The sequence below is a fragment of the Humulus lupulus genome, chromosome 2, assembly GCF_963169125.1.
Source record: "Humulus lupulus chromosome 2, drHumLupu1.1, whole genome shotgun sequence".
Lineage (NCBI taxonomy): Eukaryota > Viridiplantae > Streptophyta > Magnoliopsida > Rosales > Cannabaceae > Humulus > Humulus lupulus.
The window spans coordinates 131837631-131852538 of record NC_084794.1 but is presented as its reverse complement, the minus strand read 5'-3'; the positions used below and the strand labels follow the sequence as shown (position 1 = coordinate 131852538).

General features: G+C 36.7%; 1 protein-coding gene and 1 non-coding gene across 2 annotated transcripts; one reads left to right on the top strand and one right to left on the bottom strand.

The window, feature by feature from the left end:
* Nucleotides 1-1198: 1198 nt before the first annotated feature.
* On the bottom strand, nt 1199-1516 carry LOC133814729 (uncharacterized mitochondrial protein AtMg00860-like). The gene has a single exon (XM_062247654.1). The coding sequence runs from the start codon at nt 1514-1516 to the stop codon at nt 1199-1201; it is 318 nt and encodes a 105-aa protein (XP_062103638.1).
* Nucleotides 1517-4225: 2709 nt separating this feature from the next.
* LOC133820655 (small nucleolar RNA R71) lies at nt 4226-4332 on the top strand. Its single transcript, XR_009887058.1, has one exon. It is a non-coding gene; the product is annotated as a small nucleolar RNA R71 (small nucleolar RNA).
* Nucleotides 4333-14908: the final 10576 nt, after the last annotated feature.

The window sequence follows — 14908 nt, the reverse complement described above, 5'->3', positions numbered from 1 at the left end:
TCCTTAACGTATTTACAGTCTTTTCCAAAATACATTTAATCTCCCTATTTGACACCACAGCTTGGCCATTCGCAATTGGATGATAAAACAACGCCTTTCAATGATGAACATCGTAGCGAGCACAAAGAACAGTGAACAACTTGTTGCAAAAATGACTTCCCCTATCACTAATAATTGCTCTGGGGGTGTCGAACCGAGTGAAGATATTTTTGTGAAGGAATCTAAGTACCTCTTTCCCATCACAAGTAGGAGTTGCTGCAGCTTCTACCCATTTAGAAACATAGTCCACCGCAAGCAAAATGTACTTATTATTATACGATGACGAGAAAGGTCATATAAAGTCTATTCCCCAAACGTCAAACAACTCGACTTCCAAAATACCAGTCATTGGCATTTGATCTCTTCTTGATATATTCCCAGTCTGTTGACAACGATCACAACTTTTGACAAAAGCATTAGCATCTTTAAATAATGTAGGCCAGTAAAACCCACTCTGCAAAACGTTCGCTGCTGTCCTTGTTCCTCCGAAATGACTGCCACAATGCAACATATGACAGTGAGTCAAGATTGACAACATCTCCTCTTCGGGCACACATCTTCTAATAACTTTATCAGGACAATGTTTATACAGAATAGGCTCCTCCCAGTAATAGTTCTTCACCTCCAAATAGAATTTCTTCAATTGTTTCCTTGTCATCTCAAGAGGTATAACCTTTGCAGCCAAAAAATTTACGTAGTCTGCAAACCACGAAACATCTTTACAAACACTTACTTCAAACAACTGCTCATCACGAAAAGCATCATTAATCTGAACTTCTTTATCAAGAAAATACTCATCAACCTCCAATCTAGACAAGTGATCAGGCACCAAATTCTCTGTGCCCTTCTTATCCTTAATTTCCTCATCAAATTCTTGTAACAAAAAAATCCACCGAATAAGACGAGGCTTGGAATCTTTCTTGTTCATAAGATATTTTATCACGGAATGATCTGTGTAAACAGCCACCTTATTCCCAATCAAGTACGGCCTAAACTTATCAAAGGCAAACACTATGGCCAACAGCTCCTTCTCCGTAGTTGCATAATTAATTTGAGCATCATTCAAGGTACGACTTGCATAATAAATCGTTCTAAATACCTTGTCAACGCTTTTTCCCAACACTGCCCCTACTGCAAAATCAATGGTGTCACACATCAATTAAAATGGCAAATCCCATTGAGGTGCTACAAGTATAGGTGCCGAAATCAATTTCTCCTTAAGTATCTTAAAAGCTTGGTGAGACTTTTCATCAAAATCAAATGGAACCCCATTCATTAACAAGGTGGGCAGCGGCTTTGAGATCTTGGAGAAATCTTTGATAAACCTTCTATAAAACCCCGCATGGGCCAAGAAACTCCTCACTCCTTTAACTGAAACTGGAGGTGGCAAATTCTCTTTCGTAGAAATCTTGGTCCGATCCACTTCAATGCCTTTCTTAGAAATCTTGTGCCCCAATACAATTCCTTCATTCACCATAAAGTGGCACTTCTCCTAATTAAGTACTAAATGTGACTCTTCACATCTCCTCAAAACCAACTCAAGATTAGTCAAACACTTGTCAAAAGAAGACCCATAAACCGAAAAATCATCCATAAAAATCTCAATTCCTTTCTCAACTATGTCAGAGAATATTGCCATCATACACCATTGAAATGTGGCTAGTGCATTACATAGCCCGAATGTCATCCTTCTAAAAGAAAAAGTACCATAAGGACATGAAAACGTTGTCTTCTCTTGATCCTCCGGTACAATTACAATATGATGATAACCTGAGTACCCGTCTAGGAAACAATAGTAGTTATGCCCCGCCAACCTATCCAACATCTGATCAATAAAAGGCAAAGGAAAATGATCTTTCCTATTTTCTTTATTTAACTTCCGGTAATCTATAAATATCCTCCAACATATCACAGTCCTTGTTGGAATCAGTTCATTACTCTCATTCTTCACTACGGTCATGCCACCCCTTTTAGGTACTACTTGTACTAGACTTACCCAAGCACTATTAGAAATAGGGTAGATCACTCCAACATCTAACCATTTCAAGATCTCTTTCCTCACCACTTCTTTCATTGTCAGATTAAGTCTTCGTTGAGCATCAATAGTCGGTTTAGCATCATCTTCCATAAGAATTCTATGCATAACTGTCGATGGGCTTATTCCTCTTATATCAGCAAGAGTCCACCTTATAGCAGTTTTATGAGCCCTTTACACCCTCAACAACTTCTCCTCCTCTACTTCTGAAAGATATGATGAAACTATGACCGGAAGAGTCTCTTTCTCTCCAAGATAAGCATAGCGTAGATGTTCCGATAAAGCCTACATTTCTAACACAGGTGGCTTTAAAATCAATGGTAATGGTCTTTCTGGTACCTGCCCAATTCTTCAAACTTTTTATGCTTCCACGGCTCATATGATATTATCCACTTCAAATAACTCAACGCCTCTTCATTATCCTCACCATCTACATCATCAACTATAAGACTTATTTTAAGAGGATCTTCAATTAATTTTCTTCTCCTTACTACTTCTTCTACCACATCAACTGAGAATCATTTGTCACTTGCTTTAGGATAAGTCATACCCTTGAACACATTAAATACTACTTCTTCCCCTTGTACTCTTAGCCTTAACTCTCCCTTTTGCACATCTATCAATGCTTGCCCAGTTGCAAAAAATGGCCTCCCCAAGATAATAGGAACATTCTCATCCTCCTCCATATCAAGAACTATAAAATAAGCTGGAAATATAAACTTATCCACCTTCACCAACACATCTTCTATAATACCACGTGGATGCTTCACAGATTTATCATCCAGCTGCAATGTTACTGTGGTTGGCCTAGCTTCACCCAAACTAAGTCTACGAAATACTGACAAAGGCATTAAATTAATACTTGCCCCCAAATCACAAAGTGGATGCTTACATTCAAACTCCCCAATCGTGCATGGAATAGTAAAATTACCAGGATCTCGTAGGTTTTGAGGAAGTTTCCTTTGCAAAATCGCACTACACTCTTTTGTTAACGCTACTGTTTAATAATCACCCATCTTTCTCTTGTTAGACAGAATCTCCTTCATAAATTTCACATAGTTGGGCATCTGTTCTAATGCTTCTGCGAACGGTATATTGATATGTAGCTTCTTGAACACCTCTAAAAACTTTGCAAACTGCTTATCCAGATTATGCTTGCGAAGCCTTTGTGGATATGGAATTCTAACATGATGCTCAATACTCACAGGTTGTACCTCTTCTTCCTTGCTAAGGTCTTCAGTAACCTTTTCTTCATTAGACTTCTCTTCTTCTATGCCTTGTGTATTTCCCTTCTGACCTTCTTCTTCTGACTGATTCTTCTTTGGCCCTTCATACCTTGTTCCACTCCTCAAGGTAATAGCTTGACACTATTCTTTAGGATTAACTTCTGTAGTGCTTGGCAAATTTCCTTGAGCTCTATTAGACATTAAAGTAGCCAACTGCCCTATTTGAGTCTCTAAACTCCTTATGGACGCCCTGGTTTTAGTCATAAATTAGTTAAGTACATCGGGTTGGGGTTCAGCTGGTTTCGTTGGAATTGGGTGTGGTGGGCTATTTTGTGGTTGATAATATCTAGGTGGAGGTTGTTGGTATGAATGTTGTTGTTGATATTGTGGTTTATTTTGGGAAGGTTGATATTGTAGCTGAGGTGGAGGGTAAGGTTGTTGAGTGTTTTGAGTATTGGACCAGGAAAAATTAGGATGGTTCTTCCAACCTGGGTTGTAGGACATGGAATTTGGATTATTTGGTTGTCTTTGGTAATTCCCTATAGCTTGTACTTCTTCCATGGGCATGTTTTTCATATCTAGAGCAAGGCATTGGTTGGGTGGATGGGTTGTACCACACAATTCACACAGGTTTTGAACTTGCATAACTTGAGATGGGAGTGTAGTCTTTTGTAGTTGCTTTGTCAAGGCTGCTACTTGAGCTGTAAGCATTGATATAGCATCCAATTCCATCATTCTAGCCACCTTCTTTGGTTGTCCCCTTTCAGTTGGCCATTGATAATTATTCATTGCCATCTCTTCTAATAGCTCATACGCCTCATTAGCACTCTTACTCATAAAAGCACCTCCTGCCGCAGCATCTATAATTGTTCTAGTTGTCCCATTCAACCCATTGTAAAAATTATGCACCAACATCCACTTTTCTATACCATGATGTGGACACTTCCTTAACAACTCCTTAAATCACTCCCAAGAATCATACAGTGACTCTCCTTCCATCTGGTAAAAATTATTGATCTCTCCTCTTAGTTTTGCAGCCTTCGCTGGAGGAAAGAACTTGGCAAGGAACTTCTGAGCTAACTCCTCCCATGTAGTAATAGAATTCACCTGCAAGGATATCAACCAACTCTTCGCTCTATCCCTTAGTGAAAATGGGAATAGCCTCAATCTTATAGCATCATCCCCCACCCCATTCATCTTGAACGTAGCACATAACTCCAGAAAATTAGCTATGTGTAAATTGGGGTCCTCCGTTGGCATACCTCCAAACTGAACAGTTGATTGGACCATTTGAAGGATTGCTTGCTTAATCTCAAAATTGTTTGCAGCAATGGTTGGGGGACTGATGCATGAATGCACTCCTGTAACAGTAGGAAGTACATAGTCTCTCAATGTTCTTGGTCCTTGCTCCCTTGGAACCTCTGCAGCCCCTTGACCATTATTAGCACCGTTTCCCAAATTATCAGCCAAGGTAAACTCCAATCTCCTCTTTGTTTTCCAGTTCTATCTACACGTTCTTTCAATTTCCAGATCTATTGGTATAATCTCTTTTTGTCTACTGCTTCGTATATACCAACAATTTCTGAAACACAATAGAACCTTGATCCAAATAAATGTTAAACAGAAATAAAAATAAAATAAAATTACCAAATTAGAACAAATAAAAATTAACTATGATATTGGAACTTAAGTCCCCAGCAACGGCGCCAAAAACTTGATCGTGAAAATATGATACGCAAGTACACGCAATCGATTCAAGTAATATAGATGATAAATAGAGTATCGTTCCCACGAAGACTATTTTCCAATTATAAACAATTGTTCTTTTAAATTCTATTTGGCAAAAAAAGTTTAGATGAATGAATTTTAATTTTAAAATTATAAATAATTATGAACAAAATTAACTAAAGATGGAAATCAATATTAAAAAGTCCTCGAGTATTAATTTCATCAACATTTCATTCTATTAATTTTACTAATCAATTCTAAATCTCTTCTTTCTATTCTAATAGCATGTTAATATAATCAATTCCTATTCATTTTCAAGATATATGATCTCAATCTATATGCAGGTTTTCTACATTTCTGTGATATACTTGACATATAGAAGGCATTAAGAAAAGAAACCTATTTACTACACAAATCATACAGGTACTTTCATCCAATATGCAACCTATGTCTATATAATGATAGCATATTCAATTCTCATCTTTCGAATTTTGAATCAAAACCAATAAATCAAGTAAATAATGATCAAATATTTACCATCATTAAACAAACATCATATAGATTAGAATAGAGAAGAAGTATCAATAGAATATCACAATAAAATTAAATAGAAATCACAGTGACTACATTAATCCCTAGATAAATGAAATTAGTTAATAGATAACATGATGGAAATAACATTCAAATAATTACTCATAGAAAATAATCTAAGGAATTCAAATGAAAAAAATCCAGAAAGTTAAAACCAGAAAAACAATCTAAAGCAGTAGTCTTTTCTAGATCTAGGTTTTTTTTTTCAAAATCAGCACTCCTCTCAAAATCGCAGAATAATGTTGCTTAAATAATCTTCCAAGTTTTGCCCTCCAAAAAGTGGTTCAAAATCTAAAAAAACATGTTGATGGTGTTGTAGTGCTGTGTATTGAGCGTTGTAGCGCTGTGTATTGAGCGCTGTAGCGCTATAGTCAGAACCAAAAATCTCCTAAAAAGTGTTTCACTAGCGCTGTGGCGCCCTTGATGCAGCGCTATAGCGCTTATATTCTGTGATTGATAGCACAGTAGCGCTGGCTTTGTAGCGATGGGGTGCTACTTCCAGACTCGATAGGCTCCTTCATATCCTTCCTAGCGCTATGGCGCCCATTCGATAGCTGTAGCGCTATTGGCAGCATCAAAACTTGTACATATTGACCCCGAAAAACATAATTTTCTCCAAATTAACTATAGTTTCTTCCACTTTCACTTCATTCCACCCTTTTCATCAACTTATCATGGAAAATCTTAAACATGAAAAAACGAGCAGAATTCTGCAATAAAATAACCCTAAACTGACGAAAACCAACCTAAAACTAGACCATAAACGAGCCTAAAACTCGTTTATCAATATTAAAGATATTTTTTTATAATACTTGATATTCTTTAAATCTTTGATTTGAAAATAATAATATCTGATTATTCTATGGATTTTAATATTTAAATCATTTAGAATTTAAAAATTGGTTGACTAGATATTTTTATGGATATTTCAATTTGTTTAACTGTTTAAGATATTTTTTTCGAAAAGAGCTAATGATATTTGTTTTAAAAGTTTATAACTGGTTAAATTTTTAAAAATATAACGTTTTTGCAAAACAATTAATAAAATATTTTTAATAAATGGAATTTAAATTAACTTCGTTAATTCTTGATAAATCCTATTGAAATTAAATTAATATTTTTCAAAATGACCTAAACTAAGTTGATTGTTGATAAATGAAATTTAAATTAACTTTTGTTAATTATTTATAAATTTCATTTAAATTGACTTCTTTATTTTTGCAAAAATTTAATTAATTCGAATTTGGATAAAATTCTAGAAAATTAATTGTGGTATTTTTGTAAATAAAATAAATTGTGGTATTTTTGCATAAATTCATAGACATACTCATATAGTAACAAGATTAGGCATGTCCAATTATAATATGTCTGTTTGCACTATATGTGGTATTTTTGCAATTGGCCTTAGGTGCATATAGTGGCTCATACGTTTGCTTAATATATGGATTTTTCTAAATAAAACATTCATAAAATGATAGGTTTTATTTGGGCCCATTAGAAAATGTAAAGTTTATATTCATTTCTTGTTGGTGGTTCCACTTGTGAATGGCCATTTGTTTTGCATGACTATAGTGGACCTAATCAATTAATAACTATTAATAAAACAAAGGTTTAAAAACCTGTCTTCTGGACCTTGTATGGAAGTATGAGGGTCTTAGTACTGGGAACGACATACTGGACTCAACCCTCCTCCATACAAGCCCAATTGTTAAGGCTCATTTACCTGAGTTTGACTTAATTGTATATGTTCATTATAATAGTGAAACCTAATATTGATTAGCAACAAATTAATTCTAATTTAATTGAATTTGTTTCAATTTGACACTTTAGAATTAATAGAAAATTATATTATTTCGATTTTAAAATTTTAATTTTAAAATTTTTTTGGAGAACCATAGTCATTAATTTTTCAAAAAATTAATAATAAAAATACTATTTTTAATTAAATAATGAGGTTATTTTAAGAAGTATATTCAATCACCACCATTAGTTTAACAATGTCAATAGCTTAATGGGGCCTCGAGACGCTTTGATTCGTCCCCCTATGCAAGGTGTTCATTAGTTATTTTGACAATGTTAGATTTCAAAAGATAGATAATTATAGGTCAAATTCTACTAGACTCACCCATACGGTGACTATTATGACTAAATCTATGATTATCAAAACTGTGGGTCTAGCTCATAAAAATAAGAAATTTTGTTTTCTTATTTTGATCGAATAGTAGGTTGTTAATAATGGTGTCCATTATTAAATGACTTTACAACTCTATTTAACTAATGATATTTTTTTACTCTCGCCAACCGGGACAACAATATCATAGATTAGTTAAAAACCTAAAGAAATAGAGATAAAATTATTTTGCTAATTTTTTCATATCTTACATATTTATGTTATATGTTGTGCTATTTCTTGAACTTAGAGTGAATAGAAGTTTTATTGAGCAAATGTGATAGATTTCTATTTGATTAATAATATGTAGTATTATTATGGTCGTGTCTACTCCCATCCTAATTAATAAGTTAGAAATAAAAGATGAGGAGACTCAAGTCGGCTTAATCCTTAACAGTCTCTCTCTCTAGCTTTCCTGACGTTCACCACCAACTATGTGAATAATAAACTCAACTATGGTCTGATACAGCTCATGAACGAGCTTCAGACTTTTGAGTCAATCCTGGGTAGACCAAATAAGGGAGGAGAAAAGAAGACTACTCCTATTGCTGTTGATCCAGCTAAGACTGAAGCTAACCCCAACCCCAACCCCAACCTCAGGCCTGCAAAGACTGCAAAGACGAGTGCACAACCAAGTGCACAGACACCTAAGGGGAAGAAAAAGAAAAATAAGAAAGGTAAAGGTAAGAGCTTTCACTGTAATGAGAAGGGGCATTGGAAACAGGATTGCCCCAAGTTTTTAGCAGCGAATTAAAAAGGTAATGATTATAGCTCATATATCTTAGAAACATGTGTTTTAGAGAATGATAAATTCGTTTGGATTATTGAATCTGGATCTACTAACCATGTTTGTAACTCTTTACAGCTTCTTGAATCATGGGAGGAAGTGGATGAAGGCAGCTTAAAGCTTAGAGTTAGGAACGGAGCGTTCGTTGCAGTCCAAGCTGGAGGAAGAGCTCGCCTGAAGTCCGAAAATAAATATTTAATTTGGAAAGACGTATTTTTTATTTTGAATTTTAGTAGAAATTTAATTTCAGTTTCCATGTTGCAATTAGAACAATTTGTTATGACTTTCACAAGTTCTAATATATCTATTTCTTTCAATGGATCACAATTGTTTATTGCATGTTTGGAAAATGGGCTCTATATTATGCGACCTAACGAACCCCTCGTACTTAATAATGATTTATTCAATGTAGCTAAACCTAGGACCAATAAACGTCAAAAGACCGATAATGATAAGATGATGTATTTATGGCATTTGAGACTAGATCACATTGACTATGATAGACTTCAAAGACTTACAAAAGATAGTCCTTTGAGGGAACTCACCTTAGGTAAATTACTTTTCTGTGAATCTTGTCTAGAAGGAAAATTGACCAAGCGTCCATACTCTGCAAATGGAGATAGGGTCAAAGAACCACTTGGACTTGTGCATTCATATGTTTTATGGACCTTTCAATGTACAAGTCAGGGGTGGTTTTGATTATTTCATCACTTTCATTGACGATTACTCTAGATAATCATGTATTTACCTAATCCATAGGAAATCAGAAACATTTTCAAAGTTTCAAGAATTCCTAGCTATGGCTCAGAACCAATTAGATAAAACGTTAAAGATATTGCAATTTGATAGAGGTGGAGAATATTTAGATATGCAATTCCAAGATCATTTAACTGAACTTGGGATTTTATCATAACTTACTACCCCCGGGTACTCCACAACAAAATAGTGTAGCTGAATGTTGGAACAGAACTTTATTGGAAATGGTTAGATGCATGCTTAGTTACTCAACTCTGCCAACTTCATTCTGGGGAGATGCAATTGAAACTGCGAACGATATTCTAAATGTCGTACCGTCAAAATTTATCCCCAAAACATCTTTAGAATGTTGGAATGGTCATGAACCTAGTTTACATCATTATAGAATCTGGGGGTGTCTCGCCCACATCTTGAGGAAAAAGGAAGGAAAGCTAGAACTACGAACTGAAATTTGCATGTTTGTTGGCTATCCTAAAGGCACTCAGGGTGAACTTTTCTATAGACATTCATAAAAGAAAGTGTTTACTTCTACGAATGCTACTTTTCTAGAAAATGACTATGTCCAAAACTTCAAATCGAGCAACAAAGTAGTTGTAGAGGAGATGGTAGAAGAATTGACTCCAACAAATGTTCCATCGGTATCAATGCAAGTTTCTGATGAAATTCCCTCTCTTCATGTCCAGCCGATGCAAGTCGATTTAAATGAAGAAAGTACCACTGTTCCTGAGAAAATAGTCACGCAACCTCGTCTTAGTGAGAAGGTTTTTAGGAACCTAGATCGCTATGGTTTGGATGGTGAAACCAATATGGATGTTGGTGACACTAGTGATGATGATCCGTTGTCTTTCAAACAGGAAATGGCTAGCCCTTAAAAGGAACTATGGCTCGAAGCCATGAAACAGAAAAATGGAGTCCATGTACTCAAATTCTATCTGGGATCTTGTGGAAGCACCTAGTGACTTTAGAGCCATTGGGTGCAAGTGGATCTACAAGAAGAAACGAGGTGTTTATGGAAAGATCGAAACTTATAAATTTTGATTAGTGGCCAAGGGCTATACCCAAAGAGAAGGCGTGGACTATGAGGAAACTTTTAGTCTAGTAGCCATGCTCAAGTCCATTCGCATCCTCCTATCCATAGCAGCCGCTCTCGACTATGAGATCTGGCAAATGGATGTCAAGACATATTTTCTTAATGGGAAGCTTGACAAAGTCATTTATATGGATCATCCAAAAGGATTTAAAGTAGCTGGACAATAAGGAAAAATTTGCAAGTTGAATAGGTCCATTTATGGACTTAAGCAAGTTTCTCGTTCCTAGAACCTTAGGTTTGATGATATAATCAAAACCTATTACTTTGAACAAAATATTGATGAACCTTGTGTTTACCAATTGAAGGCAAATCAAATAGTGGTATTCCTGGTTCTTTATGTAGATTGAAAAACCTAAGTTTTAGCCTATCTTTCCAGTTTTACAATATTCATCTAGGTTGTATCTTGATATATTCTTGAACATTAACAACACAATCATAAGAGTTGACACACGAAATTACAAGATTTGTCTCCACTGAAAACTCATTCCAGCCGACTACTGCTTGGGTTCCCTGAACCAGGGTAATAACTCTCACTATATTCTGAAGTAATTTTAGATAAACTAGTTCAAGAATCAATATGTAAAACTGTGCAATCTATCTCAAAATACAGTGAAGCTTTTTACCCTAAACAACCAAATCCCTTGGTTATAGATGCAAGATCCCCTTGCTTCAATGTTGAACTCCCTTCAACAATATCTCAAATCTGAAAACCTTCGGATCTAAAGCATCAAGACCCAGCTGAACTCCTTCAGCAATTACGGCTTGATTCCAGAGCTTGCACAGAAACCTTCAACCATCTTCAATGGAGTTTCTTGCCAAAATCTGCAAAAATCAATAGAAGAAAAAGAAAGGAAACAAACCAAAAACACACAATCCAATCTATCGATCAAAGAGAGTTAGTTGTAACTAATTAACCAGCCCAATATATATCCTTGGGTGCAATTAGGTATAACCCAGAACCAACTAACAGCTGTTACTCACTAACAACCTTGCTTTACACACATGCTGACGTGGACACTAACTAAAAATGAATAAACTCCAGACAAAACAAAAGACCATTCCAGACGCGACTGGACCTAATTTGTCAAACCCAAAATATTGGTCCTTACAATCTCCCCCTTGACAAATTATGGTCAATGACAAAAAAAAATGTAAATCAAAAGATTAACTATGCAACCAATAATAGTCTGGACAAATAGTAAACAGAGTCTTAAACATCCAAAATACGAACAAAATATAAAAGAGTATGTGGAATCAGTAAACAGAGTTTTAAACGACCAAAATAACAAAAAGTAACACATGACCAAAAGAAGAAGAGAAGTAATATAAGTTCATCTCCCCCTTCATTGAGCATAATCTTTTAGCATAATCAATTGACAGTGGCATCAGATTGCTCCCCCTGGAGAGGTGCAGTCGAATCAGGAGCCTGAGGAATGGCATCAGGAAGCTTTGGTGGAACGGATGTGTCCAACGCTGTGTCAGCAGGAGGCACTATAGATGAGACTGGGGGCACCTGAGATGTAACCTGAGCAGGAGTAGTGGACTCCCCCTGAATAGGAACAGAAGACGCAGGAGCCACAGAAGATGCGCCAAAGGAGTCCCGATGAAATGCTGGTGGAGAAACATCAATCGAAGGTGATAATTGAGAGCCATACTCAAACTGAACAACCAGAGCCTTGACAACTTGAACAATCTTGTACATAGATGCTTCAAAGGCCATTTTACGCTTCTAATCTTTCTTGTAACGTTTAGTGAAGGCCTTGAACTCGGTATATAATTGTACTTGCAAACTAGAATCAGACATACCTTTAAACAACGGAGCTTTGAGCTTAGATGGCTGCGAAGAAGAAGGAGCAGTGGAGGAGACCGTCTTGTTGAGAGTTGCCAGAAAACTTTTAGACAAAATAGGATTCGCAACCTAGAAGTCGTGAGTGGTCAACGGTGGTTTGGCAGGCTGAATAATCTGCTGAATTAGGCTTGGATAGGGCAGCTTGTTATGAGTACCAGTAGAGGAGGTGACATCAAAAATTCGATCATAAATGAGAGTAGCCAGATCAATAGACACGCCAGAACCCACAGCATATAAAAACTTCCCAATCTCAAGTGTAATAGATGAGAGGTGAGAATTGGGAAACCAATTATACAAGGCCACACGATGAAGAACCCGATAGAAAGGAGTCAACTTTGTGACAGGAATATCATGATTCCCCCAAACATAATCAGGCTAGCCAGTTAGAACATGGCCCATGGTAGATTGATCTGGACTGAAGGATTTATTATAAGCAGGTTTAAGTACTTTTGGAATCTTGAGAGCACGAGCAATAGTGGATGGTGCAAATTTTATACGACTACCCCTTACAAAAGCAGTAAGACAATCCTCATTTTTCCCATCTAAAACAGACCTATCTAAATTAGCATAAAACTCCCTAATGAGAATGGGATGAGGAGACACCAATTTGGACACTGTATTAACCCAATGCCTAGACTGTAAAAGTTCAACTAAACCAGGAAAATCCTCCAAAAAAACAGAATATTCAGGCCACAAGTCTCTCACAGCAAACCATCTTTGATAATGCGAGGCCTTGGTAGCATCGACAAAGTATTGAATAGATGATGGATCAACAAAAGACACAGAATCCTTAAGACTAGAGGTAAGCTTGGATTTTTTAGGAGAGGGTTCAAACGGAGTGTCCTTAGGCTTACGTTTTGGAGCCGATGATTTTTTGGGAGGTGATGAAACATGCATTTTACCTTTTCCTTTGGACTGCACAGGAACATGGGAGTTTGGGTTTGGGTTTGGAGGCAGACCGAGTCTTGGGAGTTTTGGGTAAGGACGTCTTACACATAGAAGGCAACTTGGGAGGAGACGGAGATGGTGGGTTTGGGTTCGGCAATGGAGAGGACACACCAGGTGAAGATGCAGACACGACAGAGGAACGAGTAACACGTTTAGGTGAAGATACAGAGATAGGCGGAGAAGACTTACCAACGGAACAAGGTGGACAGGCATGGAGTACATTGACCGAGGGACTGGCTGGAGGAGCAGACGCAGTCACCACCTCGGGAAGGGACGGCGATGGAGAAGATGGAGACGACTCCGCGATGGTAGGCGGAATCGGAACAATGGCCATAGCCAAACTAGGATCAAGAGCTGGGGACACAACCCGACCAGGCGATGTGGCGACTGCAGATGGCGCAGATGCATCCACAAAAGATGGGACAGCCACCTCCGGAGGAGGAGAGACAGGCGCATCCGCGACATGAGAAGGTCGAACACTCGAACAACGGCGATTGGCTCTTTGCTTCATAATGTCGATCTCGTTTAGGGTTTCTGCGATTGGGACACTGTAAACAAAACTCACACAAGCTCAAGTGATGTTATACTTATAGAATGACCTTATGAACTCCCCTACAAGAAATTGACCGTGCAAAAAGAATGACAAAGCCCATTAAAAAATAACCCACACTAATAGATGAAAGACCAAACAAGACATTTTTTTGTTGTGTAAAAAAAATGAAACAAGAATAGAATCTAAACAGCCAATGTAAAAAAATATTCACACTTGAATGGCAGTAGAGATTTATGAACAACAACTCTGATAAGCTCAACATGGATTAAAACATCTTATCAAAATATACACATCATGCTTACCAAAAAAAAGTTTGTGATATATACACTCTGAAAAACACTGCCTAAGTAAACACACAAAAAATTTCCCAATAAGAGATTTGAGCCATTATTTTCATTTGTGTGTGCAAAAAGACCTCATGTGGACCAAAAATCATTAAGTGGTCCACTCACTCAACATAAATTTTTTTTTATGTATTTTTATTTGATATGTCCTCTTTTAACAACAAACACTTTGAGTTTTCCAAATACCCAGCACTGGCTTTCACTCATCATCAGAGATGTAGCCGTCTCCTTTCTTTTTATTTTGCTCATCAAATACCAAGAGGAGGAGCAAACTCCTCAGGGCATATGATGGTACAAAGGAAGCTCTTCCCATTGCATCCAATAATGGTAGCCTTTTGAGTTGGAGAAAATAAGGGCTCAATTCTAAATCTTGGAAAAAATAGTGTGATTAAGAAGCAGTGACCAAGAAATAAGTAATTCACACAAACTTAGGAAAAAAAATTTGGTAAAGCATGAAGAAAAAAATGTGACCAGATGAAACACCAAACCTCTCAGATGGTGCAAAGACTAATGCTGGTTCGTAGATGTGCATAAGTTTGAGCATCAAGAGCTTTTGTAAACAAATCTGCTAACTAAGCATTAGTGGAAACATGAGAAATTGTTAGCAATTTAGACTCAACCATGTTTCTAATGAAATGATAACGTATGTCAATGTGTTTGGTCCATGAATGTCGAACTGGGTTTTTTGAAATGTTAATGGCGCTTGTGCTATCACAAAAGAGGGTCAATGACTTTTGGGGATGGCCATAATCAGTGAGCATCTTATTGAGCTTGATGAACTGAGTACAACAG